Source organism: Pan paniscus, chromosome 10 (assembly GCF_029289425.2).
Source record: "Pan paniscus chromosome 10, NHGRI_mPanPan1-v2.0_pri, whole genome shotgun sequence".
NCBI classification, from domain to species: domain Eukaryota; kingdom Metazoa; phylum Chordata; class Mammalia; order Primates; family Hominidae; genus Pan; species Pan paniscus.
Window position 1 is genome coordinate 131,321,053 of NC_073259.2, and position 24,839 is coordinate 131,345,891.

Genomic DNA, 24,839 nt, shown 5'->3' on the forward strand with positions numbered 1-24,839 from the left:
AACCCCGGGGGAGTGACAAGGGGGCGGGATTGCTGTGAAACTCTCTTCTCTGATTGGCTCTCTGGGAGCCAGCCGCTGCCACGAGGGAAAGAAGCTTCAGTTTCTCGCATGCGCAGTGAGTAAACATGCGCCTCTGGTAGATAAGAGAAACCGCGATCAGAGTACGGCGCGTGCGCAAATCAGGGATCGCGCTTGCGAATCCTCCGCTGAGGTGATTTGGATATCCCTAGAACGTTGAGGGCAGGAGTCGGGTCCTGAGACCAGGTAAGCATCTGCGGAGAAGCCAGGTAACCCTACGGCTGCCGACGACTGTCAAAGGCTCCGGAGAGAGGACTGCGAGCCGGGACGCCTGGGTTTTTCCCGACTTGCGACCCCGAGTGGCGCAGCCAGTTTACCTGAGGCCGCGCTGGCGGTGGGGTGGGGCCGGCCGTGACACCCGAGCTCAGTTTTCTCGGGACCTGGTTTACGCTAGGTGCTGTGGGTCGGCTCTGGGGCTGTTCAGGCACTCAGGGCAGGGGAGAGGAGAGACTACCCTCCTGGAGATAACGGTTCCACGGAGGCCCAAGGAGAAACGGAAGGATCCTCATGTACAAAACTGAGCGGAATGGAGCTGTGAGCACGCATCAGGTGCTGTTTCAGGCCTGGCACGTAGTAGGGGGTCAGCACTGCCCTTGCTAGGCTTTTGCGGAGATACTCGTTTTTTTTTAATAGACGTGGGGTGGTCGGGTCTCACTGTGTTGCCCAAGCTGATCTCGAACTCCTGGCCTCAAGCGATCCTCCTTCCTCGGCCTCCCAAAGTGCTGGGATCACAGGCGCAAGCCACCCAGCCCTACTTTTGAAGGACCAAAGGGAACCCGCTCTCCTCCCCGTGGGACCCCAGCCCATTTCATGCGCACTGTGCAGGCCACATTCTTCAGCATAGTTAACCTTTAAGGTCTTTCCAGCTCCTCGATTTCCCTCCAGGAGTTCTGGCTCACAGTAAAGGGACTTCCCTGGCACTATCACTTAGGCCTCCACGACCCAGGAAATGGATCTGCCCTTGGAATAACAGATCTGCCAGGAGGCGTTACATCTCATTGGAGCTTCCTAAGTATACCTGCCAATTTTTTTTTTTTTTACTTTTTTTATTTTTGTGGGGGGAGGGGGGACAGGGTCTCTCTCTGTCACCCAGGCTGGAGGGCAGTGGCGCGATCTCGGCTCACTTTAACCTCTGCCTCCCGGGTTCAAGTGATTCTTCTGCTTCAGCCTCCCGAGTAGCCGGGAATACCGGTGCCCGCCACCACATCCGGCTAATTTTTTGTATTTTTAGTAGAGACGGGGTTTTGCCATATTGGCCAGGCTGGTCTCGAATTCCTGACCTCAGGTCATCTTCCTGCCTCGGCCACCCAAAGTGCTGGGATTACAGGCATGAGCCACCACGCCTGGCAATTTTCAAAGGGTAAATTTGATGTTATCCTATCTTTCATTATTTTTTAAATTATATTACATAATTCCAAAAGATATTTTATGTTTAAACCAGGACTTACTTCATTGAAGATGGTTTTATCTTTCAGTGTGAACCTGCTGGGAAGTCAGGCTATATTTTTGGCATCACAGTGATCTCCTTAGTACCTGATTTCACAGACCAGAATTATGATCCCACCAAATAACATGTTTTCAGTAATGTCATGGCTTATCAAGTACTTCTTAAATTGGACCATACCAAGTAAAATAATTTACAAGCCACTGTTGTAGATGCCTTTTCACCCTAAGCTCTAAAACAAAGGCCCATGAAATAATCAGTTCCCAGACTGGGTTTGTGTCATAAGACAACAGCGTATGTGGTGTGTCATTCCAAAGTTCCTCAGCCTTGTAGTTGAGAGATCTGACATGCTCCCATTTAGTGACCACTAAGTACTTTACATTTATGGCAACATGTATGATTTTGTTCTCACTCTAGGTAGTAGTATCTCCATTCTACAGATGAGGAATTAGAGCCAAAGTTACCCAGTAAGTAAATTGTGGCATTGAGACATTGAACGCAGGTCTGTTGGCCACAGAGCTCGCAATCCTTGGCAGGAAGGCCTTTTTGGGACAAAAGAAAAAATGAGAGGAGTCGTCAAATACAGAAAGTCAGGCTGGTCCAAACGTAGTGAGTTTTGTGTGTGTGTGTGTGTGACAGAGCTCAGCTCACTGCAAGCTCCGCCCCCCAGGTTCACGCCATTCTCCTGCCTTAGCCTCCCTAGTAGCTGAGACTACAGGTGCCTGCCACCAGGCCCAGCTAATTTTTTTTTTTTTGTATTTTTAGTAGAGATGGGGTTTCACCGTGTTAGCCAGGTTGGTCTCGATCTCCTGACCTCATGATCCACCTGCCTCGGCCTCCCACGGTGCTGGGATTACAGGCGTGAGCCACCGCGCTCGGCCTGGTAGTGAGTTATCTTAATTAATTGTTCACAGTCACAGATCAAACTTCTTGTTCTACTCTTTCTCCCTTCTCTACTGTACTTGACTAGTCTTTTTAAAAAGAGAAAGTTGGCCGGGCGTGGTGGCTCATGCCTGTACTCCCAGCACTTTGGGAGGCCGAGGCAAGCGGATCGCTTGAGGTCAGGAGTTCGAGACCAGCCTGGCCAACATGGTGAAACCCCATCTGGACTAAGAATACAAAAATTAGCTGGGCGTGGTGGCTGGTGCCTATAATCCTAGCTACTTGGGAGGCTGAAGCAGGAGAATCGCTGGAACCTGGGAGGCAAAGGTTGTAGTGAGCCAAGATGGTGCCACTGCACTCCAGCCTGGGCAACAGAGTGAGACTTGTCTCAAAAAAATAAATAAATAAAAACTTAAAACAGAAAAAGTTAAGGAAAAGGAGCTAACATTGCCTAAGAAACTGGAAAAAGATCTGGAGATATGAAAGGTAATGAAACAAGGTGTAGAAAGGATAATTTAGTTTCAAAAATTGAAAACCTAATGGTTTCCAAGATAGGTCTTACTGAGATAATCAGGAAGTGTGCATCTCTTATTTTCTTTATTTGTATTAAATACAATAATGTATTTGAAAGTGCTTTGCAGCTGCACGTGGTGGCTCACGCCTGTAATCCCATCACTTTGGGAGGCTGAGGCAGGAGGATTGCTTGAGCCCATGAGTTCGAGACCTGCCTGGGCAACATGGCAAGACCCCATCTCTACAAAAAATTAAAAACTAGCCAGGTATGGTGGTACACACCTGTGGCCCCAGCTACTGGGGAGGCTGAGGCAAAGAAGCTTGCTTGAGCCCAGGAGGTCAAGGCTGCACTGAGCCATTTTTATGCCACTGCATTCCACTTGGGTGACAGAGGGAGACCCTGTCTCAAAAAAAAAAAGAAGAAACTGCTTTGGTTTGGATATGTTTAAGTCCTAAACAAACACAAGGCATCGTTAATAGAAATATAGGCTTTGAGACTTTTGGAAGAAAATATACAGTGTTGTTATTCCTGCTGTTTTAATGTGTTTCTGTTTTAATAGTGTAGTTGATAAATTATAAAGTTCCCGTTAGATGCCATAAATAGAACAAATATGGGGCCGGGCGCAGTGGCTCACACCTCTCAGCACTTTGAGAGGCTGAGGCGGGCGGATCACCTGAGGTCAGGAGTTCAACACCAGCCTGAGAAACACGGTGAATCCCCATCTCTACTAAAAATACAAAAAATTAGCCAAGCGTGGCGGCGTGCGCCTGTAGTCCCAGCTACTCGGGAGGCTGAGGCAGGAGAATTGCTTGAATCTGGAAGGCGGAGGTTGCAGTGAGCTGAGATTGCGCCACTGCAGTCCAGGCTGGGTGACAGAGTGAGACTCTGGCTAAAAAAAAAATAGAAGAAATATGATACACACAAATAGCACAGGTGTAATTCTGTGGATTCAAAGTTTTCTGCTTAAAAAAAAATAAACGGGGCCAGGCACTGTGGCTCACGCCTGTAATCCCAGGACTACAGGAGGCCAAGGCAGGCGCATCACCTGACGTCAGGAGAAACCCCCGTCTCTACTAAAAATACAAAATTAGCCGGGCATGATGGCAGGTGCCTGTAGTCCCAGATTCAGGAGGCTGAGACAGGAGAATCACTTGAACCCGGGAGGCAGAGGTTGCAGTGAGCCAAGATCACGCCATTGCACTCTAGCCTGGGTGACAAGCGAAACTCCGGCTCAAAATAAAAATGAACGAGATGTTGGGATTGTGTGAAGTGAATGTTTTCCTCTTTACTTCATTAGCTATCTCTTGAATTCTGCAGCATTAAGCATTCAAGCATTAAGCCTGTTAAATTTAGACCAGACCTAGAGTAGTCTCTTTTTCCTCCCGTCTGCCAAAATCAAAGACTACAGCTCTGCATTTCCTGCTCAATCTATTATGCTTTCCTTGTTTGAGAAATAACTATCTGCAAACACTTACTGTGAGTGAAGGGTGCTTTATCTTCAGCGTAAAACCCCAAGTCTAGGAAATGGCATGGTCTGTTTCAAGCCTTACCAGCAATACTCACTGGTTCCATTTGAGAGGTTTCAGCCCTTAAGGATTTCAGATACCTACAGCAGGAGGATGAGCTAACAGGAGGATGTGAAAGACAGGGAAATGCTACTTTCTTTTTAACTACCATTTTACAGACAGCACCAAAACACTTTTTCTTTTTTTGAGACAGAGTCTCACTCTGTCACCCAGGGTGGAGTGCAGTGGCGCGACCTCAGCCCACTGCAACCTTCGCCTGCCAGGTTGAATCCATTATTCTGCTGCAGCCTCCCGAGTAGCTGGGACTACAGGTGCACACCACCACATCTGGCTAATTTTTTGTATTTTAGTACAGAGGGGGTTTCACCATGTTGCCCAGGCTGGTCTGGAACTCCTGAGCTCAGGCAATCCACCCTCAGCCTCCCAAAGTGCTAGGATTACAGTCATGAGCCACCACACCCAGCCCCAAAACACATTTTTGAAACATGAATTATTATTATTATTAAGCATTTGTCAGAAAATCATTTTCCCCTCACTTAGCTTCTGGCACCACCTGCTGGCCGTTTTGTCTTTTCAAAGCAGCAACATTGCACGTTGGTCTGTTTAAGCTCAATGTTGTTTGGCCCTTAACTGTTTATTAGGTCATTGTTTTGAGACCTATGGTTTCATCTCCTTCTTAAGGAAGAGACAAGACGGAATAAGCAGGTAATCAGCCCTCCTGAATTCTTGTCTCAGTTTCTTAAATGTCATATAAATAAGAAACATGCTGGGCATGGTGGCTCATGACTGTAATCCCAGCACTTTTTGAGACCGAGGCAGGCAGATTGCTTGAGCTCAGGAGTTTGAGACCAGACTGGGCAACATGATGAAACCCCATCTCTACTTTTTTAGAAAATAAAAAGAAAAGCTTTTAAAAGTGTCTGTCCTAGCAATCAGAAGAACTTGCTGATTCCTGTGTTCTGGAACAATGCTTGCCAAATTTTATGTGCCTCTGCATCACCTGAGGATCTTGTTAGGCTGCAGGTTCTCATTTGGTAGGTCAGAGCAGGGCCTGAAATCTTCATTCCTAACCATCCTCCACGTGGTGCTTTTGCCACTATGTGGACCACACTTTGGGTAGCAAGATTCTAGAGCTACATTGTCCCATAAAGTAGCCACCAGCACATGTGGCCCAAACTGAGATGTTCTGTAAGTATGACCATAACCTAGAATTTGAAGCCTTCATATTTAGGGGGAAAAAAGAATATCTCAATTTTAAAATATTGGCTGGGTGCAGTGGCTCACACCTGTAATCCCAGCACTTTGGAAAGCTGAGGAAGGCAGATCGCTTGAGTTTGAGTTCCAGACCAGCCACAGCAACATGGTGAAACCCTGTCTCTACAAAAAATCCAAAAATTAGCCAGGCATGGTGGTACATGCCTGTAGTTCCAACTACTCAGGAGGCTGTGGTGAGAGGATGGCTAGAGCCTGGAAGGCAGAGATTGCAGTGAGCTGAGATGGCGCCACTATACTCCAGCCTGGGTGATGGAGCCAGACTGGTCTCAAAATAATAAAACGTTGATCACATGTGGAAATAATATTTTTGATATATTGGGTTAAATATAAATTTCATCATTTATTATTTCTAATGTAACTACTAGAAAATTTAGAATTTCACATGTGGGTAGCATTAGTTTTGTTTTTTTGTTTGTTTGTTTTTTTGTTTTTTTTGAGACAGAGTCTCACTCTGTTGCCAGGCTAGAGTGCAATGGCGCAATCTCGGCTCACCGCAATCTCCACCTCCCAGGTTCAAGCGATTCTCCTGCCTCAGCCTCCCAAGTAGCTGGGACTACAGCTACTTGCAACCATGCCCAGCTAATTTTTTGTATTTTTAGTAGAGACGGGGTTTCACCGTGTTAGCCAGGATGGTCTCGATCTCCTGACCTCATGATCTGCCCGCCTTGGCCTCCCAAAGTGCTGGGATTACAGGCGTGAGCTACCGTGCCCAGCCCAGTAGTGTTAGTTTCTATTGGACAACACTGTTCTAGAACATTAACACAACAGAGGTGACATTTTTGATTTTTTTTTCCCCCAGATGACCCAGTTTCCCATTCTCCTTGTTTCCATGTCACCATCTCTGCTAGCTCAAATCAGTATTTGTTTAATTCTTTGCTTGGGACGATTTCCTTGCCCTCCCATCACACTCCTTTACACCTTCTCAGCCTTCACCATTGCCATCATGATCCCAGGGGTCTCATCAAGCAATGAACAGTCCTATGTGCCAGAATACTAGCAGCATCCTTGTTTAAAGCACTTAGCCTTGCCATGGGGTGTGGGGCCTGGACCAGCAGCAACAGCCTCATCTGTGAGCTGGTTAGAAATGCAGAGCCTCGCCGGGCACAGTGGCTCACGCCTGTAATCCCAGCACTTTGAGAGGCTGAGGCTTGTGGATCATCTGAGGTCAGGAGTTGGAGACCACCCTGACCAACATGGTGAAACCCCATCTCTATTAAAAATACAAAAAAAAAAAAAAAAAAGCTGGACATGGTGGTGGGCACCTGTAATCCCAGCTACTTGGGATGCTGAGGCAGGAGAATTGCTAGAACCCGGGAGGCGGAGGTTGCAGTGAGCAGTCAGGGTGATGGAGACTCTGTCTAAAAAAAAAAAAGAAGAAGAAATGCAGAGCCTCAGGCCTCGCCCCAGACCTAGTGAACCAGCATCACAAGTCACAAGACTCCCAGGTGATTTGTATGCACATTAAAGTTTGCATGGTGAGACTGGCTGGTGAGTACTTTAACAATCTTCGTAAAGCACACTGTTTCAGTTAGTCTCCGCACCTGTTCCTTCAGTTAGTTTTAATGAAGTTTCTGCAAGGTTTATATACCATGAAAGTTGTAGCTAAGGTAAACTAGTGCTTTACCTTTCAAAAAAAAACAAACAGTGAATTTTAGATAAATGGCGTCCAGAAGGCAGGTCCAGAGATTGACATCTCATGCTTTCCTGAAAATAGATTAAATATCCTTTATTTTATTGACTTTTTTTTTTTTGAGAAAAAGTCTCACTCTGTACCCCAGGCTGGAGTGCAGTGGCGTGATCTTGGCTCACCACAACCTCCGACTCCCGAGTTCAAGCGATCCTCCTGCCTCAGCCTCAGCACACCACTGCACCCAGCTAATTTTTTGTATTTTTAGTAGAGATGGGATTTCACCATGTTGGCCAGACTGGTCTTGAACTCCTGACCTCAGGTAATCTGCCCACCTTAGCTTCCCAAAGTGCTAGGATTACAGGTGTGAGCCACCACACCCAGCCTCAAATATCCTTTAACCTTTTCAGAGACACGAAATGAAAGGCATTACCATCCTCTTTACTTCTCTCCAAAGTGAGAGCTGTTGATGACACAGCATCACCTCCTACATCTAGGCTTTTATTTGGGGTTTTTTTTTGTTTTTGTTTTTGTTTTTAATAAAAGAGATGGAGTCTCACTATGTTGCCCAAGCTGATCATGAACTCCCAGTTTCATGGGCTCCTCCCACCTCAGCCTCCCAATATGCTGGGATTTCAGGTGTGAGCCACCACACCCAGCATTATTTTATTTTTTATTGTATTTTTTATTTTACTGTTTTTTGTTGTTGTTGTTTTTTGAGACAGAGTCTCGCTCCTTCAGTCTTCGCCCAGGCTGGAGCGCAATGGCGCGATCTCGGCTCACTACAACCTCTGCCTCCCGGGTTCAAGCAATTCTCCTGCCTCAGTCCTCCCAAGTAGCTGGGACTACAGGTGCCCACTACCACCCCCAGCTAATTTTTTGTATTTTTAGTAGAGACGGGGTTTCACCATGTTGGCCAGGATGGTCTCGAATTCCTGACCTCAGGTGATCCACCTGCTTCAGCCTCCCAAAATGCTGGGATTACAGGCACGAACCACCATGCCCAGCCTATTTTGTTTTTTAGAGATGAGGTCTCCCTATGTTGCACAGCCTGGAGACAGCTTCTGGGCTCAAGCAATCCTCCCACCTCAGCCTCCCAAGTAGCTGGGACTGTAGGCTATTATCTTGTTTGCTCCGGCCACAGGCCTTGTTACAGAGTTGAACATGCCATCCCTGCAGATAGTCTGTCTTGGTTTGAGTTGAATTTGGAAGCTGGAGGAGGGGTGTGCTGACCAGATCCAGTCATGAAGAACGCCACTCAGTAGCACATAGGTTTCAAATCCTGACAGCAAGCTCTCCAGGAGGATGAGGGGCATAGAAAGTTTGAGAACCACTGCTCTATAGTATGTTATCCATCCTCAGCTATCACATGTATCCTGTTTGTGCTTGTCTTCATTTCTCTTTTATGCTACAGACTCTTCAGGCTCTCTGAAGCCCATACCTGATACTCAATAGATGTTTAAAATATTCTTGCACAAATTAATGTTCCCTTTTGTAAATTCCTTAGACCTGTTATCTCTGAACTTAACCAAGTTGGAAGGGACTGAAGCAATGACAGGAGCTTTCACCTTAACTGCGATCAGCCATTTAGTGCAGAAGCCATCATCAAAGGAAAAGTAGAGCCTAGGGAGTCAGGGTAGAGCGCCAGCCCTACACTGAAGCTCACGTTTGAAGAAGGGAACTGGGGCAGAGCTGTCATGACTGCAGGTTTCCTCTTACTAGCACTTCTCTGTACCATTTTTCTTTTTCTCTTTTTTCATGTCACAATGAGCTATAATTTGAGCTGCTTTTATTGTTCCCTAAAGACTTTGGATTATTCTGTATCACAAACACTGAAATCCAATTCGTATTTTTTTGGCCTTTGGGGAAGTGGAACCATGGGTGTGTTTGTCATTTTTAGCAGTCATTGGAGTAGGGCCAAAGCTCCAGGAGATACTAAAAGTGTCTAGAATTGTCTGATTGGCTGTTGGAATTAACTGTTAAACAAAGCAGCCAGTAACTGAACACCGGAGACCTTCTTGAACTCCAGTTGGGTGGGAGACCTTCCAGTGTGTCTGGCAGCTCTGAACTAGGACAGAAAGGTAGAGATTCAAACAGTGGACTGGTGACAAAGCAGCTGATAAAAGCACTCTCATCTCCATCCTTTGTCTAGGAGTCTCGCCTTGCCTTGGAATCACTTCCTCTCTTTTTCCCTGCACTGGTTTGTGCCAGCGCTGTCCTGCCTGGTCACATTTACCAGCTAGCGGATGAGAAACTCAGAAGTACGGGGCTCATGTTCCATAATGAATTGAATCCGGGACTACAGGCTGCCTGATACACAAATGAATTTTGTTTTGTGGATTGAAAACAGGAATAAGGAAAGATAAGTTTTGGACATTGACTTAGTCTATTCAATCTTTCGTAGGTAAGGTGATTCTTTGTCAGAAAGAGTTCAGAGAAAGTGCCCGGGTTTATCATTTATCTTTTTCTAAGGTATTTGATTTTATACACATTTCATACACATTTAAAAAAACCAGTTTTTAAAGCACCACTTTCCTTGGCACACTCCATTTCAAAGTATATCCCTTCACAGTCATGGAGCACCTTGCCAATACCATCTTTTAAAACAAATTTTTTTTTTTTTGGCTGGGCGCAATGGCTCACGCCTGTAATCCCAGCACTTTGGGAGGCCGAGGCGGGCGGATCACGAGGTCAGGAAATCGAGAACAGCCTGACTAACAGGGCAAAACCCCGTCTCTACTAAAAATACAAAAAATTAGCCGGGCGTGGTGGCAGACGCCTGTAGTCCCAGCTACTTGGGAGGCTGAGGCAGGAGAATGGCGTGAACCCGGGAGGCGGAGCTTGCAGTGAGCCAAGATCACACCACTGCGCTCCAGCCTGGGCGACAGAGCGAGACTCCGTCTCAAAAAAAAAAAAAAAAAAAACAAAAATTAGCTAGGTGTGGTGGCACGTGCCTGTAGTCCCAGCTACTCGGGAGGCTGAGGCAGGAGAATCACTTGAACCCAGGAGGCGGAGGTTGCAGGGAGCCGAGATCGCGCCACTGTAGTCCACCCTGGCGACAAAGCAAGACTCCATCTCAAAATAAAAAATAAAAAAGAAATAGCAGAAGTAGAGATGAAGGATATCATATTGTCATTCTAAAGGTGACCAGTGTCATCTCAGTATCACTGTACTGGTTACTAACCTAGAAGCTTACATGTAAAGTAACAGGAAATGTACATATTTACAAGAAAGCAATGCCTGATCCCATGTCTCCATCCTGCTTCCTCCTCAGTGGGTATCTATCTGGATCTCACAGTGGGCTCAGGAGACAGCAGCAGGCTCAGGGGAAGTTGGCCGAGGGTGAGGTGGACAGGCTGGGAGCAAAGCTGTGGAGTGATCTGCTGGATGTCCAGTTACCTTAGAAGCTGGCTCCCACCTAGATCAGACACCAGTTGCCATGACTACAGTTTATGAGGTTTCAAACACTAAAAGAAGCTATTTAGAGCCTCATATGAGGCAGTTGCTTAATAAGAGCAGCACAGGCCGGGCGCGGTGTGACTCACTCCTGTAATCCCAGCACTTTGGGAGGCGGAGGCTGGTGGATCACCTCAGGTCCGGAGTTCAAGACCAGCCTGACCAACATGGAGAAACCCTGTCTCTACTAAAAATACAAAATTAGCCGGGCGTGGTAGCACATGTCTGTAGTCTCAGCTACTCAGGAGGCCGAGGCAGGAGAATCACTTGAACCCAGGAGGCAGAGGTTACAGTGAGCCAAGATCGCGCCATCGCACTCCAGCCTGGGCAGCAAGAGCGAAACTCCATCTCAAAACAAAAAACAAAAAACAAAAAAAAAGCAGCACATCTGTATTTAGTGCCTACTAAATAATCTACTAAGTAATCTTCAATAAAGATGCTCTAACCAAGTGGTACTTTTGCAGTTCCCGTAATCCTCCTGGGTGACAGAGATTTTACTACAAATCAGCCTCAAGCCTTGAAAGGAATCAACAAAGCCCTTTCTAGAATACTTTTTTCTGTGATCTTTTCTTTTTTGAGACAGAGTCTCGCTCTGTCACCCAGGCTGGAGTGCAATGGTGTGATTTTGGCTCACTGCAACCTCCGCCTCATGGGTTCAAGCGATTCTCCTGCCTCAGCCTCCCAAGTAGCTGGGATTACAGGTGTGTGCCAACACACCTGGCTAATTTTTGTATTTTTAGTAGAGATGGGGTTTCACCATGTTGGTCAGGCTGGTCTCGAACTCCTGACCTTGTGATCTGCCCGCCTCAGCCTCCCAAAGTGCTGGGATTACAGGTATGAGCCACCGCACCCGGCTTTTTTTTTTTTTTTTTTAAGACAGAGTCTTACTCTGTCACCCAGGCAAGAGTGCAGTGGTACCATCTCAGCTCACTGCAACCTCCACCTCCTGGAATTCAAGCAGTTCTCCTGCCTCAGCCTCCCGAGTAGCTGGGATTACAGGCGCCCACCACTGCGCCCGGCTAATTTTTTGTATTTTTAGTAGAGACGGGGTTTCACCATGGTCTCGATCTCCTGACCTCGTGATCCACCCTCCTCAGCCTCCCAAAGTGCTGGGATTACAGGCGTGAGCCACCACGCCTGGCCCTACGTGCCTATTTTTATACCAGTACCACGCTGTTTTGGTGACTATGGCCTTATAGTATAGTTTGAAATCAGGTAATATGATGCCTCCAGATTTGTACTTTTTGCTTAGTCTTGCTTTGGCTATGTGGGCTCTATTTTGGTTCCGTATGAATTTTAGACTTTTTTTTCTAATTCCGTGAAGAATGATGGTGGTGGTATTTTGATGGGGATTGTGTGGAATTTGTAGATTGCTTTTGGCAGTATGGTCATTTTCACAATATTGATTCTACCCATCCATGAGCATGGGATGTGTTTCCATTTGTTTGTGTCATCTATGATTCCTTTCAGCAGTTTTGTAGTTTTCCTTGTAGAGGTCTTTCGACTCCTGTGTTAGGTATATTCCTAAGTTTGGTTTTTGTTTTTGTTGTTGTTGTTGTTGTTGTTGTTGTTGTTGTTCGTTTGTTTTTGCAGCTATTGTAAAAGGGGTTGAGTTCTTGATTTGATTCTCCACTTGGTCGCTGTTGGTGTATAGAAAAGCTACTGATTTGTGTATGTTAATCTTGTATCCAGAAACTTTGTGAATTCTTTTATCAGTTCTAGGAGCTTTCTGGAGGAGTCCTTAGGGTTTTCAAGGTAAACGATCACATCATTAGCAAACAGTGACAGCTTGACTTCCTCTTTATGGATGTGGATGCCCTTTATTTCGTTATCTTGTATGATTGCTCTAGCTAGGACTTCCATACTGTGTTGAAGAGAAGTGGTGAGAGTAGGAATTCTTGTCTTGTTCCAATTCTCAGGGGGAACAGTTTCAACTTTTCCCCATTGAGTATTATGTTGGCTGTGGGTTTGTCATAGATTTTTTTTTGCTGGTTTTGTTTTGTTGTGAGACAGTCTCGCTTTGTCACCCAGGCTGGAGTGCAGTGGGGCGATCTCAGCTCACTGCAACCTCCGCCTCCCAGGTTCAAGCGGTTCTCCTGCCTCAGCCTCCCGAGTAGCTGGATTACAGGCATGCGCCACCACGCCCGGCTAATTTTGTATTTTCAGTAGAGACGGGGTTTCACCATGGTTAGGCTGCTCTCGAACTCCCAACCTCAGGTGATCCGCACTCCTCGGCCTCCCAAAGTGCTGAGCCACTGCACCCAGCCTCAGTTTGAAGAATTTTTTAATTTCCATCTTGATTTTGTTTTTGACCCAATGCTCATTCAGGAGCAGGTTATTTAATTTGCATGTATTTGCATTTTTTGTTTGTGGGGTTTTTTGGTGTTTTGTTTGTTTTGAAACGGAGTTTTGTTCTTGTGCCCAGGCTGGAGTGCAATGGCACAATCTCGGCTCACTGCAACCTCCGCCTCCCAGGTTCAAGCAATTCTCCTGCCTCAGTCTCCCAAGTAGCTGGGATTACAGGCACCTGCCACTACACCCAGCTAATTTATTTGTATGGTTTTGAAGGTTCCTTTTGGAGTTGATTTCCAGTTTTATTCCACTGTGGTCTGAGAGAGTGCTTGATATAATTTCAATTTGTTTTTTGTTTTTTTTTTTTGAGATGGAATGTCGCTCTGTCGCCCAGGCTGGAGTGCAGTGGAGCAATCTTGGCTCACTGCAAGCTCCACCTCCCGGGTTCACGCCATTCTCCTGCCTCAGCCTCCCCAGGAGCTGGGACTACAGGCACACACCACCACGCCCGGCTGATTTTTGTATTTTTAGTAGAGACAGGGTTTTACTGTGTTAGCCAGGATGGTCTCAATCTCCTGACCTTGTGATCCACCTGCCTCGGCCTCCCAAAGTGCTGGGATTACAGGCGTGAGCCACCGCTCACGCCTAATTTCAATTTTCTTAAATTTATTGAGGCTCATTTTATGGCCTGTCATATGATCTCTCTTGGAGAAAGTTCCATGTACTGTTGAATAGAATGTATATTCTGCAGTTGTTGGATGAAATGTTCTATATATATCTGTTAAGTCCATTTGTTCCAAGGTATAGTTTAAATCCATTCTTTGTTGACTTTTCGTTTTGATGACCTGTCTAGTGCTGTCAGTGGAGTACTGAAGTCCCCCACTATTACTGTGCTGCTGTCTATCTCATTTCTTAGGTCTGTTAGTAATTGTTTTATAAATTTGGAAGCTCCAGTGTTAGGTTCATATATGTTTAGGATTGTGGTATTATCCTGTGACAAGGCCTTATTACCATTATATAATGTCCCTCTTTGTCTCTTTTAACTGATGTTGCTTTAAAGTTTTTGTCTGATACAAGAATAGCTAGCTACCCCTGCTTGTTTTTGGTGTCATTTGCATGAAATGCCTTTTTCCACCCCTTTAAGTTTACGTGAGTCTTTATGTGTTAGGTGAGTCTCCTGAGGGCAGCAGATGGTTGATGAGTTCTTATCCATTCTGCAGTTCTGTATCTTTTAAGTGGAGCATTTAGGCCATTCACATTCAATGTTAGTATTGAAATGAGGTACCAGCTGGGCGCGGTGGCTCATGCCTGTAATCCCAGCACTTTGGGAGGCCAAGGTGGGCGGATCATGAGGTCAGGAGATCAAGACCATCCTGGCTAACACAGTGAGACCCCATCTCTACTAAAAATACAAAAAATTAGCCAGGCATGGTGGCGGGCACCTATAGTCCCAGCTACTTGGGAGGCTGAGGCAGGAGAATGGCGTGAACCTGGGAGACGGAGCTTGCAGTGAGCCGTTATCATGTCACTGCACTCCAGCCTGGGCAACAGAGGGAGACTCTGTCTCAAAAAAGAAAAGAAAGAAAGAAATGTGAGGTACCATTGCATTCATTGTGCTCTTTGTTGCCTGTGTACTTTAGGGGTTTTTTGGTTTTGCTTTTTAACTTGTATTTTTGTTTTATAGGTCCTGTGTGATTTATGCTTTAAAGAGGTTCTGTTTTGATGTGTTTCCAGGATTTGTTTCAAGATTTAGAGCTCCTTTTAGCAGTTTTTGTAGCAGTGGCTTGGTAATGGTGAATTCTCTCAGCATTTGTTTGTCTGAAAACAACTATCTTTTCTTCATATGTGATACTCAGTTTTGCTGGATACAAAATTCTTGGCTGATAATTGTTTTGTTTGAGGAGGCTGAACATAGGACCCCAATCCCTTCTAGCTTGTAGTGTTTCTCCTGAGAAATCTGCTGTTAATCTGATAGGTTTTCCTTTATAGGTTACCTGGTGCTTCTGTCTCACAGACTCTTAAAATTCTTTCTTTCATTTTAACTTTGTCCGGAATTGGTGGGTTCTTGGTCTTGCTGACTTCAAGAATGAAGCCACGGACCCTCATGGTGAGTATTACAGCTCTTAAAGATGGTGTGTCCAGAGTTTGTTCCTTCAGATGTTCAGATGCATCCAGAGTTTCTTCCTTCTGGTGGGTTTGTGGTCTCGCTGACTTCAGGAGTGAAGCTGCAGACCTTCGCAGTGAGTGTTGCAGCTCTTAAAGGCAGCACAGACCCAAGGAGTGAGCAGCAGTAACATTTACCACAAAGACCAAAAGAACAAAGCTTCCAGTATGTAAGGTGACCCGAACGGGTTGCACTGCTGGCTCAGGCAGCCTGTGTTTATTCCCTTATCTGACCCCACCCACATCCTGCTGATTGGCCCATATTACAGACAGCTGATTGGTCTGTTTTGACAGGGTGCTGATTGGTGCGTTTATAAACCTTGAGCTAGACACAGAGTGCTGACTGGTGCATTTACAATCCTTTAGCTAGACACAAAAGTTCTCCAAGTCCCTAGATTTAGCTAGACACAGAGCACTGATTGATGTGTTTACAAACCTTGAGCTAGACACAGAGTGCTGATTGGTGCATTTACAATCCTTTAGCTAGACACAAAAGTTCTCCAAGTCCCCACTAGATTAGCTAGACATAGAGCACTGATTGGTGCATTTACAAACCTTGAGCTAGACACAGGGTGCTGATTGGTGTGTTTACAAACCTTGAGCTAGACACAAAGTGCTGACTGGTGTATTTATAAACCTTTAGCTAGACATAAAAGTTCTCCAAGTCCCCACCCGACTCAGGAGCCCAGCTGGCTTTGCCTACTGGATCCCATGCTGGGGCCGTGGGCGGAGCTGCCCACTAGTCCCACACCACGCACCCGCACTCCTCAGCCCTTGGGCAGTCAATGGGACTGGTTGCAGAGCAGGGGGCGGCGCCCGTCCGGGAGGCTCTGGCCATGAGGGAGCAGGGCGGGGGGAGGGGGGGACTCAGGCATGGCGGGCTGCAAGTCCCACGCCCTGCTCCACGGGGAGGCAGCTGAGGCCCAGCGAGAATTCAAGCACAGCCCAGGCAGGCTGGCAGTGCTGGGGGACCCGGCACACCCTCCACAGCTGCTGGCCGGGGTGCTAAGCCCCTCACTGCCTGGGGCCGGCGGCACCAGCCGGCCACTCCTAGGTCGGGGCCCGCCAAGCCCTCACTGGCCCGCGAGCTCTCCCTCCACACCTCCCAAGTGGAGGGAGCCCGCTTCGGCCTTAGCCAGTCCAGAGAGGGGCTTCCACAGTGCAGCGGCGGGCTGAAGGGTTCCTCAAGCACAGCCAGAGTGGATGCCGAGGCCAAGGAGGCACCTAGAGCGAGTGAGGGCTACTAGCACATTGTCACCTCTCATTTGGATAACCTGATGACAATATGCCTAGATGAAGATCTTTTTGCAATGGATTTCTCAGGTGTTCTTTGTGCTTCTCGTATTTGGATGTCTAGGTCTCTAGCAAGGCCGGGGAAGTTTTCCTCGATTATTCCCCCAAATATGTTTTCCAAGCTTTTAGATTTCTCTTCTTCCTCAGGAACACCAATTATTCTTAGGTTTGGTCGTTTAACATAATCCCAGACTTCTTGGAGGCTTTGTTCCTATTTTCTTATTCTTTTTTGTCTTTGTTGGATTGGGTTAATTTGAAGACCTTGTCTTCGAGCTCTGAATTTCTTTATTCTACTTGTTGAATTCTATTGCTGAGACTTTCCAGAGCATTTTGCATTTCCAAAAATGTGTCCAAAGTTTCCTGAATTTTTGATTGTTTTTTCTTAAAGCTATCTATTTCCCTGAGTGATTTCTCTCTTCACTTCTTGTATCATTTTTTGGATTTCCTTACATTGGGCTTCACCTTTCTCTGGTCCTTCCCTGATTAATAACTAACCTCCTGAATTCTTTTTCAGGTAAATCAGGTATTTCTTCTTGGTTTGGATCCATTGCTGGTGAACTAGTATGTTTTTTGGGGGGTGTTGAAGCGTCTTGTTTTGTCATATTACCAGGGTTTGTTCATTTGGGTAGGCTCTGTCAAAGGGAAGGTCTAGGGCTGAAGGCTGTTCAGATTCTTTTGTCCCATGGGGTGTTCTCTTCATGTAGTACTCTGCCCCTTTTCCTATGGATGTGGCTTCCTATGAGCCAAACTTGCGGTGATTGTTGTCTCTCTTCTGGGTCTAGCCACCCAGCGAATGTTCCCAGTTCCAGGCTGGTACTGGAGGTTATCTGCAGAGTCCTGTGATGTGAACCATCTATGGGTCTCTCAGCCATGGCTACCAGTGCCTGTTCGGTGGAGGTGGCAGAGGGTACAATGGAGCTTTGGTGGGTTAATGGTCTATTTTTTTTGCTGGTTGACCTCCTGCCAGGAGGTGGTCCTTTCCAGAAAGCATCAGCTGTGGTAATATGGGGAGGAACCAGCAGTGGGCGGGGCCCTAGAACTCCCAAGATTATTTGCCCTTTGTCTTCCCGCCAGGGTGCATAGGGAAGGACCATCAGGTGGGGGTGGAGCTAGGCGTGTCTGAGCTCAGACTCTCCTTGGGCGGGTCTTGCTGCGGCTGCTGTAGGGAATGTGGGTGAGATTCCCAGGTCACTGGAGTCGTGTACCTAGGAGAGTTATGGCTGCCTCTGCTGAGTCATGCAGGTTGTCAGGGAAGTGGGGGAAAGCTGGCAGTCACAGGCCTCACCCAGCTCCCACACAAACCCAAGGGCCAGTCTTACTCCCACTGTGTTCCCCCACAACTGCCCCGAGTCTGTTTCCAGGCAGAGGGTGAGACTGGCTTGAAAATTTGCCCTGAGGCTGTTCCCCTCCCAGCTGCGAAAGAAAAGGGCTGTAGTTCTTCCCCCACCTGTGAAATCTGCATGCCAGATTCGTGCAGTTGCCCAAGTTCTGGCCAGGAGGCTTCTCACCCTGTTTAAATTCGACTAGAGAATTCTTCTCCCTGTGGAGTTTTATCCCTTGCTCCTCTGGCCACCCTCCTGATGGATCCCTGTGGTGCCAGGCAGGAATGGGCCTTCTGGGGACCCAGCAAGCTCCCACGGCCTTTCTGCTGCTTCCTCTACCCCTGTATTTCGCTCTGCTGAGTCTGACTTAGATCCAGGTAAAGTTGGAAATTTCTCCTGCAAACAGACCTTCAGCCTCTCCAGTGGGGGGGTGTGTGTTCGGGAGAGGAGGATCTCCCTTTCCCACTTCCACAGTTGGGGCACTCACAGTATTTGGGGGTCTCCCGGGCCCTGCAGGAGCAATCCGCTTCCTTCGGAGGGTCTGTGGGTCCTCTCAGGATTGCTGGTTTGTTCTTGCAGTTGATCTAGAGCTAAAATTCACAATGCAAGCCTCTGCATGCTGCTCTGTCTGAAGCTACAGTCTAGTCCTGCCTCCTGTCTGCTATGATCCCAGGAGCTCCCATGCAAATAAATTATGATCACAAGGTCCCAAAATAGGCTGTCTAGAGCTGAGGAGCAAGGAGAGCCAGTCTGAGTCCCAAAACTGAAGAACGTGGAGTCTGATGTTCAAGGGCAGGGAGCATCCAGCACTGGAGAAAGATGTAGGCGGAGAGTCTAGGCCCATCTCGTCTGTCTTTTAATATCTTCTCTAACTAACCTGTAAGCTCCAAGAAGACAGTCCAGCTCTTTTTCATCTCATGTCCCTCACTATACCTAACAAGGACCTTATTAAAAGTTGACTGGCTGGATGCAGTGGCTCACGCCTGTAATCCCAGCACTTTGGGAGGCTGAAGCAGGTGGATTACTTGACCTTAGGGAGTTCAAGACCAGCCTGGGCAATATGGCGAAACCCCATCTCTACAAAAAGTAATTACTCAGATGTGGTGGTGTCTGCCTGTAGTCTTCACCTACTAGGGAGCCTGAGGTGACAGAATCGCCTGACCCTGGGGAAGTCAAGGCTGCAGTGAGCTGTGATCGCGCCACTGCAGTCCAGCCTGGGCGACAGAGTGGGACTCTGTCTCAAAAAAAAAAAAAAATTAGTTGACTTGGTAGTTCCAATGATGAGTACCAGTTGGACCACGTTGTTGGCAGTGCATCCAGGGAACAGATGTTCACATTCAAATCCATGAAACTGGAAACAAAAAACAACAATCATGACATTGATTGATAGTGATGTTTACTATGTCAGACTGTTTAAGCTCAGCTATAAAATAGACTCTCAGCCCTGGGTGGGGGTGGGGGGTGGCTCACACTTGTAATCCCAGCACTTTGGGAGGCTGAGGTGGGCAGATCACCTGAGGTCAGGAATTCGAGACCAGCCTGGCCAACATGGTGAATCGCCGCCTCTACTAAAAATACAAAAATTAGCCGGGTGTGGTGGCACACACCTGTAATCCCAGCTACTCAGGAGGCTGAGGCAGGAGAATCACTTGAACCTGGGAGGCGGAGGTTGCAGTGAGCCAAGATCGCGCCATCGCACTCCAGCCTGGGCGACAGAGCGAGATTCCGTCTCAAAAAATAAAATAGACTCTCATACTGCCATCTTTACATTTTGATTTCAGAGATTCTCAAACATTTAAATACTGGCACTTGACCCAGATCCTAATTTTTGCTTGATGCACTATTTACCTGTATCAAATTACAGTCCGTTCCTTTGATTTTTTTTTTTTTTTTTTGAGACACTGTCTCGCTCTGTTGTCCAGGCTGGAGTGCAGTGGCTCTGCCTCAGCCTCCCTAGTAGCTGGGATTACAGGCACCCACCACCAAGCCCGGCTAATTTTTGTATTTTTAGTAGAGATAGTTTCATCATCTTGGCCAGGCTGGTCTTGAACTCCTGACCTTGTGATCCACCTGCCTCGGCCTCCCAAAGTGCTTGGATTACAGGCGTGAGCCACCACGCCCGGCCTGAATTTCACACTCAAAACCTCTCCTTTCTGAGAAAACAGCACCCCCGGGTGCTTGGAAGATATTTTTGGTCTATTGCAAGAAAATATGTATTAGCTGGCAGGGCATGTCCTGGTAACATGGCAGACAGTGCAAGGCTGAGGAGAGGGGCGTCTTGCTGAATAATGTGTCTCCACTCATTTCCTAAATTCCCTCGGTAACAGATGGGTCATCATTTGAATTGCTTTATAAAAAGCTGTCTTTGAATCTGAAGCATAATCTTGAGGGCAGATGCCTCTTACTGAAAGCTCTCCTTATTCATCTAACCCAGGTCCTCAGCCAGCAGAGCCACGTTCCTTATGAGCACCGCGGGTTTATTTCATTTTCCTACACCACTGACCCGAATATGCCCGGCGCCATGGGGACTCCGGCTTTGGGAGAAGCTGACGTTGTTATCCCCAGGAATAGCTGTCACTCCGGTCCAGATGGCAGGCAAGAAGGACTACCCTGCACTGCTTTCCTTGGATGAGAATGAACTCGAAGAGCAGTTTGTGAAAGGACACGGTCCAGGGGGCCAGGCAACCAACAAAACCAGCAACTGCGTGGTGCTGAAGCACATCCCCTCAGGCATCGTTGTAAAGGTAGATCACAGAAGGCCGCTGAGGGGAGAGGCCCCGCCCAAGGGTTCCACAGCCTCCAGAGATTTCTCCCAAGTGTGAATGGGATCAGCCGAAGTGCATTATTTTTCTGGCTTGGGCCACCCTCTACCAGCCAGGCAGTAGAGAGCACCGCAGATCTCGTCCCATCCCTGAGCCATTCCTCCCTAAGGCAGAACCTCCTACAACAGCCTGAGAAGCCTGTTTCCAGGATCTTTTGGAGCCAGGGTATGGCTGCCATCCTTGAATTTGGCAGACAGCACTGGTGCTTGGCTGCTGCCCCGGAAGCAACGTCTTGACAAAGCTAAGCAGTGGCTGATAAAGGCAGGCGCCCGGGCAGCATGGTTCTTTCAAATCCGTTCCCGCTGCAGGAAGGCTGCCGAGATCCCCAGCATTGCTATGGGCTCCAAGTCCCTGAGGAGGCGGCAAGCAGGCATGGGTTGTCCGCTGGCAGTCCCAGCCCTTAACTGTCATGGCTGGTTAACATTAGGGTGGCCACATCCTCCATGCCTCTCTGTCCCCTTTGGTAAATGTCGGTGATACCTCCTCTTCTGGACAGAGAGGACTGAGGGCGAGATCATGGAGGATCATGGAGGCCAGGCATTTTCCAACCTCAGAAGAAAAAATGCTGTGCACAGCTGCCTATAGGAGTCTTCCTTTTTACATAAAAAAACAAGTCTCGGGCCAGGCACAGTGGCTCATGCCTGTAATCCCAGCACTTTGGGAGGCCGAGGTGGGTGGATCACCTGAGGTCAGGAGTTCGAGACCAGTCTGGTCAACATGGCAAAACCCCATCTCTACTGAAAATACAAAAATTAGCCGGGTGTGGTGGCGCGTGCCTGTAATCCCAGTTACTCGGAGGCTGAGGCAGGAGAATCGCTTGAACCCTGGAGGCAGACATTGCAGTGAGCCGAGATCATGCTACTGCATACCAGCCTGGGCAACAGACAAGATTCCCTCTTAAAAAAAAAAAAAAAAAGAAGGTTGGTCAGAGGGGCTCCCAGTCCATCTGCCTCAGGGATCACGAGAGAGTCCTGGAAGCAGCACAGAAGAGAGATAGCCAAGGCAGGTGTTTCATATATAACGATACTGGCAGCAGATACTTACAGGTCATGGAAACGTGTGGGAGGAACTGTTCGAAGCAGCATTAACTCTGCAGTCCCCAAAACCCCATGTTCATGATTTCCATCACAGTACAGGTGTGGAATCTGGGACATAGAGAGGCTAAGTGACCTGCCCAAGGTCCTGCCACTCAGTAGTCAGTTCACACCATACCCCAAGTCCATGTTCCTAACAGCTGCACTTCACTGCTGGGTTTTTGAGCCACAAGCGTATCATGTAAAACCTCAATCATTTCTTTTCCCCCTTCAAAAGTGTCATTCATGAGTAACAAAATTCTGAAACCTGAGAGTTAATTTTTGTTTAACCTATTTGACATAACTCAATCCAAACTTGCTTTCAGAATTATTCTTTAACCCTAATTTCATAGAATTTTTTTTTTTTTTAAGAGACAGGGTCTTGTTTTGTCAGCCAGGTTGGAGTGCAGTGGTGCAATCATGGCTCAGTATAGCCTCAAACACCTGGGCTCAAGCAATCCTCCCGCCTCGGCCTCCTGAGTAGCTGGGACTGCAGGCATGCCCCACCACACTCAGTGTTTTTTGTTTCATTTTGTTTTTTGAGACAGTCTTGCTCTATTGCCCAGGCTGGAGTGCAGTGGCGCAATCTCAGCTCACTGCAACGTCCGCCTCCTGGGTTCAAGCAATTGTCCTGCCTCAGCCTCCCGAGTAGCTGGGATTACAGGTGCCCATCACCACGCCCAGCTAATTTTTTTGTATTTTTACTAGAGACAAGGTTTCACCATGTTGGCCAGGCTGGTTTCAAACTCCTGACCTCAAGTGATCCACCCATCTCGGCCTCCAAAGTGCTAGGATTACAGGCATGAGCCACCACGTCCGGCCATCCAATCTTTACATTTTTGGTACAGATGGGGGGTCTTGCTATGTTGCCCACGCTGGTCTCAAACTCCAGCCCTCAAGTGATCCTCCCGTTTCAGCCCCCAAAGCATTGGGATTATAGGTGTGAGCCACTATGCCTGGCTTAAGATTTATCTTTTATCAAACAGCTTTGCAAGGCACTCACCTATAATAACTGAGGCATTACACAGTGAATGAGTTATGGCTGACTAATAATAAAGATGCTATTTTCTTCCTTCAGACAGAACTTTATGCTTATGAATGGTGCACACAAAGTGGTTGTTAACTGGCCACAAGCTAGATACATCAGTTGATACTTTCATAATTATTTTGCGACTTTAAGTTATTTGAAGGCCACTGTTGCTTCTAAACAAAATAGCACTCCTAATGATTAAAACAATCACACTGAAAGCCACATAATACAGCAAGGGTATGGGACACAGGGCAGAGGCAGGAAAGGGGCTGGTCTTCACTGTCACTGACTCATGGGGACTCCTGATAAGGGGCTTTGCCCTCCAGGTTTGTCCCTCTCTATAAAGCGAACAGGTTGTCCTGACCAGCCTGGCCAACATGGTGAAACCCCATCTCTACTAAAAATACAAAAATTAACTGGGTATGGTGGCGTGCGCCTATAATCCCAGCTACTTGGGAGGCTGAGGCAGGAGAATCACTTGGACCCAGGAGGCGGAGGTTGCAGTGAGCCAAGATCACGCCATTGCACTCTAGCCTGGATGACAAGAACGAAACTCTGTCTCAATAAATAAATAAATAGTAAATAAAAAAGCGAACAGGTTGAATTTAATGACTTCTGAGGTCCTGTCCATTTTTAACATCCTGTGGTTTTCACATTATAAAATATTATCTCTTACAGTGCCATCAGACAAGATCAGTTGATCAGAACAGAAAGCTAGCTCGGAAAATCCTACAAGAGAAAGTAGATGTTTTCTACAATGGTGAAAACAGTCCTGTTCACAAAGAAAAACGAGAAGCGGCGAAGAAAAAACAAGAAAGGAAAAAAAGAGCAAAGGAAACCCTGGAAAAAAAGAAGCTACTTAAAGAACTGTGGGAGTCAAGTAAAAAGGTCCACTGAGAAAAGAATTACAGATTCCAACTGACAGAATCTGCCAGAAGCTCCCAGGGAATAATGGTGGCGAGTTCCATCACCAGCATTATTATAGTGCTTCAAAAGAAATATTTTTGATGAACTTAAAAGACAACAAATTTATTTAAATGGTGCACTAAACTGTAGTGAACAGAGACATGCACGATTCAAGAATAAAACTCGGCCGGGCACGGTGGACGGTGCCTCACACCTGTAATCCCAGCACTTTGGGAGGCCGAGGCGGGCGGATCACTTGAGGTCAGGAGTTTGAGACCAGCCTGGCCAACATGGTGAAACCCCGTCTCTACTAAAAATACAAAAAATTAGCCAGGCATGGTGGCAGGCACCTGTAATCCCAGCTACTCGGGAGGCCGAGGCAGGAGGATTGCGTGAACCTGGGAGGCGGAGGTTGCAGTGAGCTGAGATCGCGCCACTGCACTCAAGCCTGGGCAACACCTGGGTGACAGAGCGAGACCCCATCTCAAAAAAAAAATAAAACTAGGTCAAGTGCAATGACACACGCCTATAATCCCAGCACCTTGGGAGGCTAAGACAAGAAGATCACCTGAGCCCAGGAGCTCAAGATTGCAGTGAGCTATGAACACCACTGCACTCCACCTGTCCACTTGTTCTTGTGTGACAGAACAAGACCCTGTCTCTAAAAAATAAGATAAAACCATAAAGAAACACAGTCAGTACTATACAAGAATAATGGCTACTTCTAGAGGGAAGGAGTTGTCATTGTGATGAGGCACTTGGAGGGGTTCTGGGGTGCCTGACAAAGTTCTGTTTCTTCACCTGGGTGGTAGTTAGAAGGGTGTCCCCGTATTTCAAATTGTACCTTTGTCTGTGAGATTGTATCTGTTTTGTAATAATAAAATTTTTTTTGTAATTAGTAAAGTCAATTTTTATGGAGAACTGGAGAATGGAGTCAAACATTAATAGCATTTCTTGGCAACTTGCCATCTGCTGGGAAGCCGCTGCCCAGTGACACTTAAACGTCAGTTATCCCCATGTCAGCTCAAGACAGTAAGAGAAAACAAGGGCCAGGCATGGTGGCTCACGCCTGTAATCCCAACAGTTTGGGAGGCTGGGGCAGGTGGATCATGAAGTCAGGAGTTTGAGACCAGCCT

General features: G+C 47.1%; 1 protein-coding gene across 3 annotated transcripts; it reads left to right on the forward strand.

The window, feature by feature from the left end:
* The first annotated feature begins 2 nt into the window (after nucleotides 1-2).
* On the forward strand, nucleotides 3-24,606 carry MTRFR (mitochondrial translation release factor in rescue). 3 transcript variants are annotated; one of them, XM_055096319.1, is made up of 3 exons: nucleotides 3-115; nucleotides 20,307-20,616; nucleotides 23,476-24,606. In XM_055096319.1, exons 2-3 carry the CDS (start codon nucleotides 20,335-20,337, stop codon nucleotides 23,692-23,694), a joined length of 501 nt encoding a protein of 166 aa, XP_054952294.1. In that variant the 5' UTR covers nucleotides 3-115; nucleotides 20,307-20,334; the 3' UTR covers nucleotides 23,695-24,606. The 3 variants fall into 3 exon arrangements, with proteins under 3 accessions (XP_054952294.1, XP_003812169.1, XP_054952293.1); XM_003812121.4 differs by lacking the exon at nucleotides 3-115 and adding an exon at nucleotides 125-264; XM_055096318.2 differs by lacking the exon at nucleotides 3-115 and adding an exon at nucleotides 15,183-15,201.
* The last annotated feature ends 233 nt before the right edge of the window (nucleotides 24,607-24,839 follow it).

Bases quoted from the DNA above. Each gene is read 5' to 3' on its own strand.
- MTRFR (XM_055096319.1), top strand. From the start codon at position 20,335: ATGAGCACCGCGGGTTTATTTCATTTTCCTACACCACTGACCCGAATA. The intron at 20,617-23,475 runs GTAGATCACAGA...TATCTCTTACAG, and splicing joins CCTCAGGCATCGTTGTAAAG to TGCCATCAGACAAGATCAGT.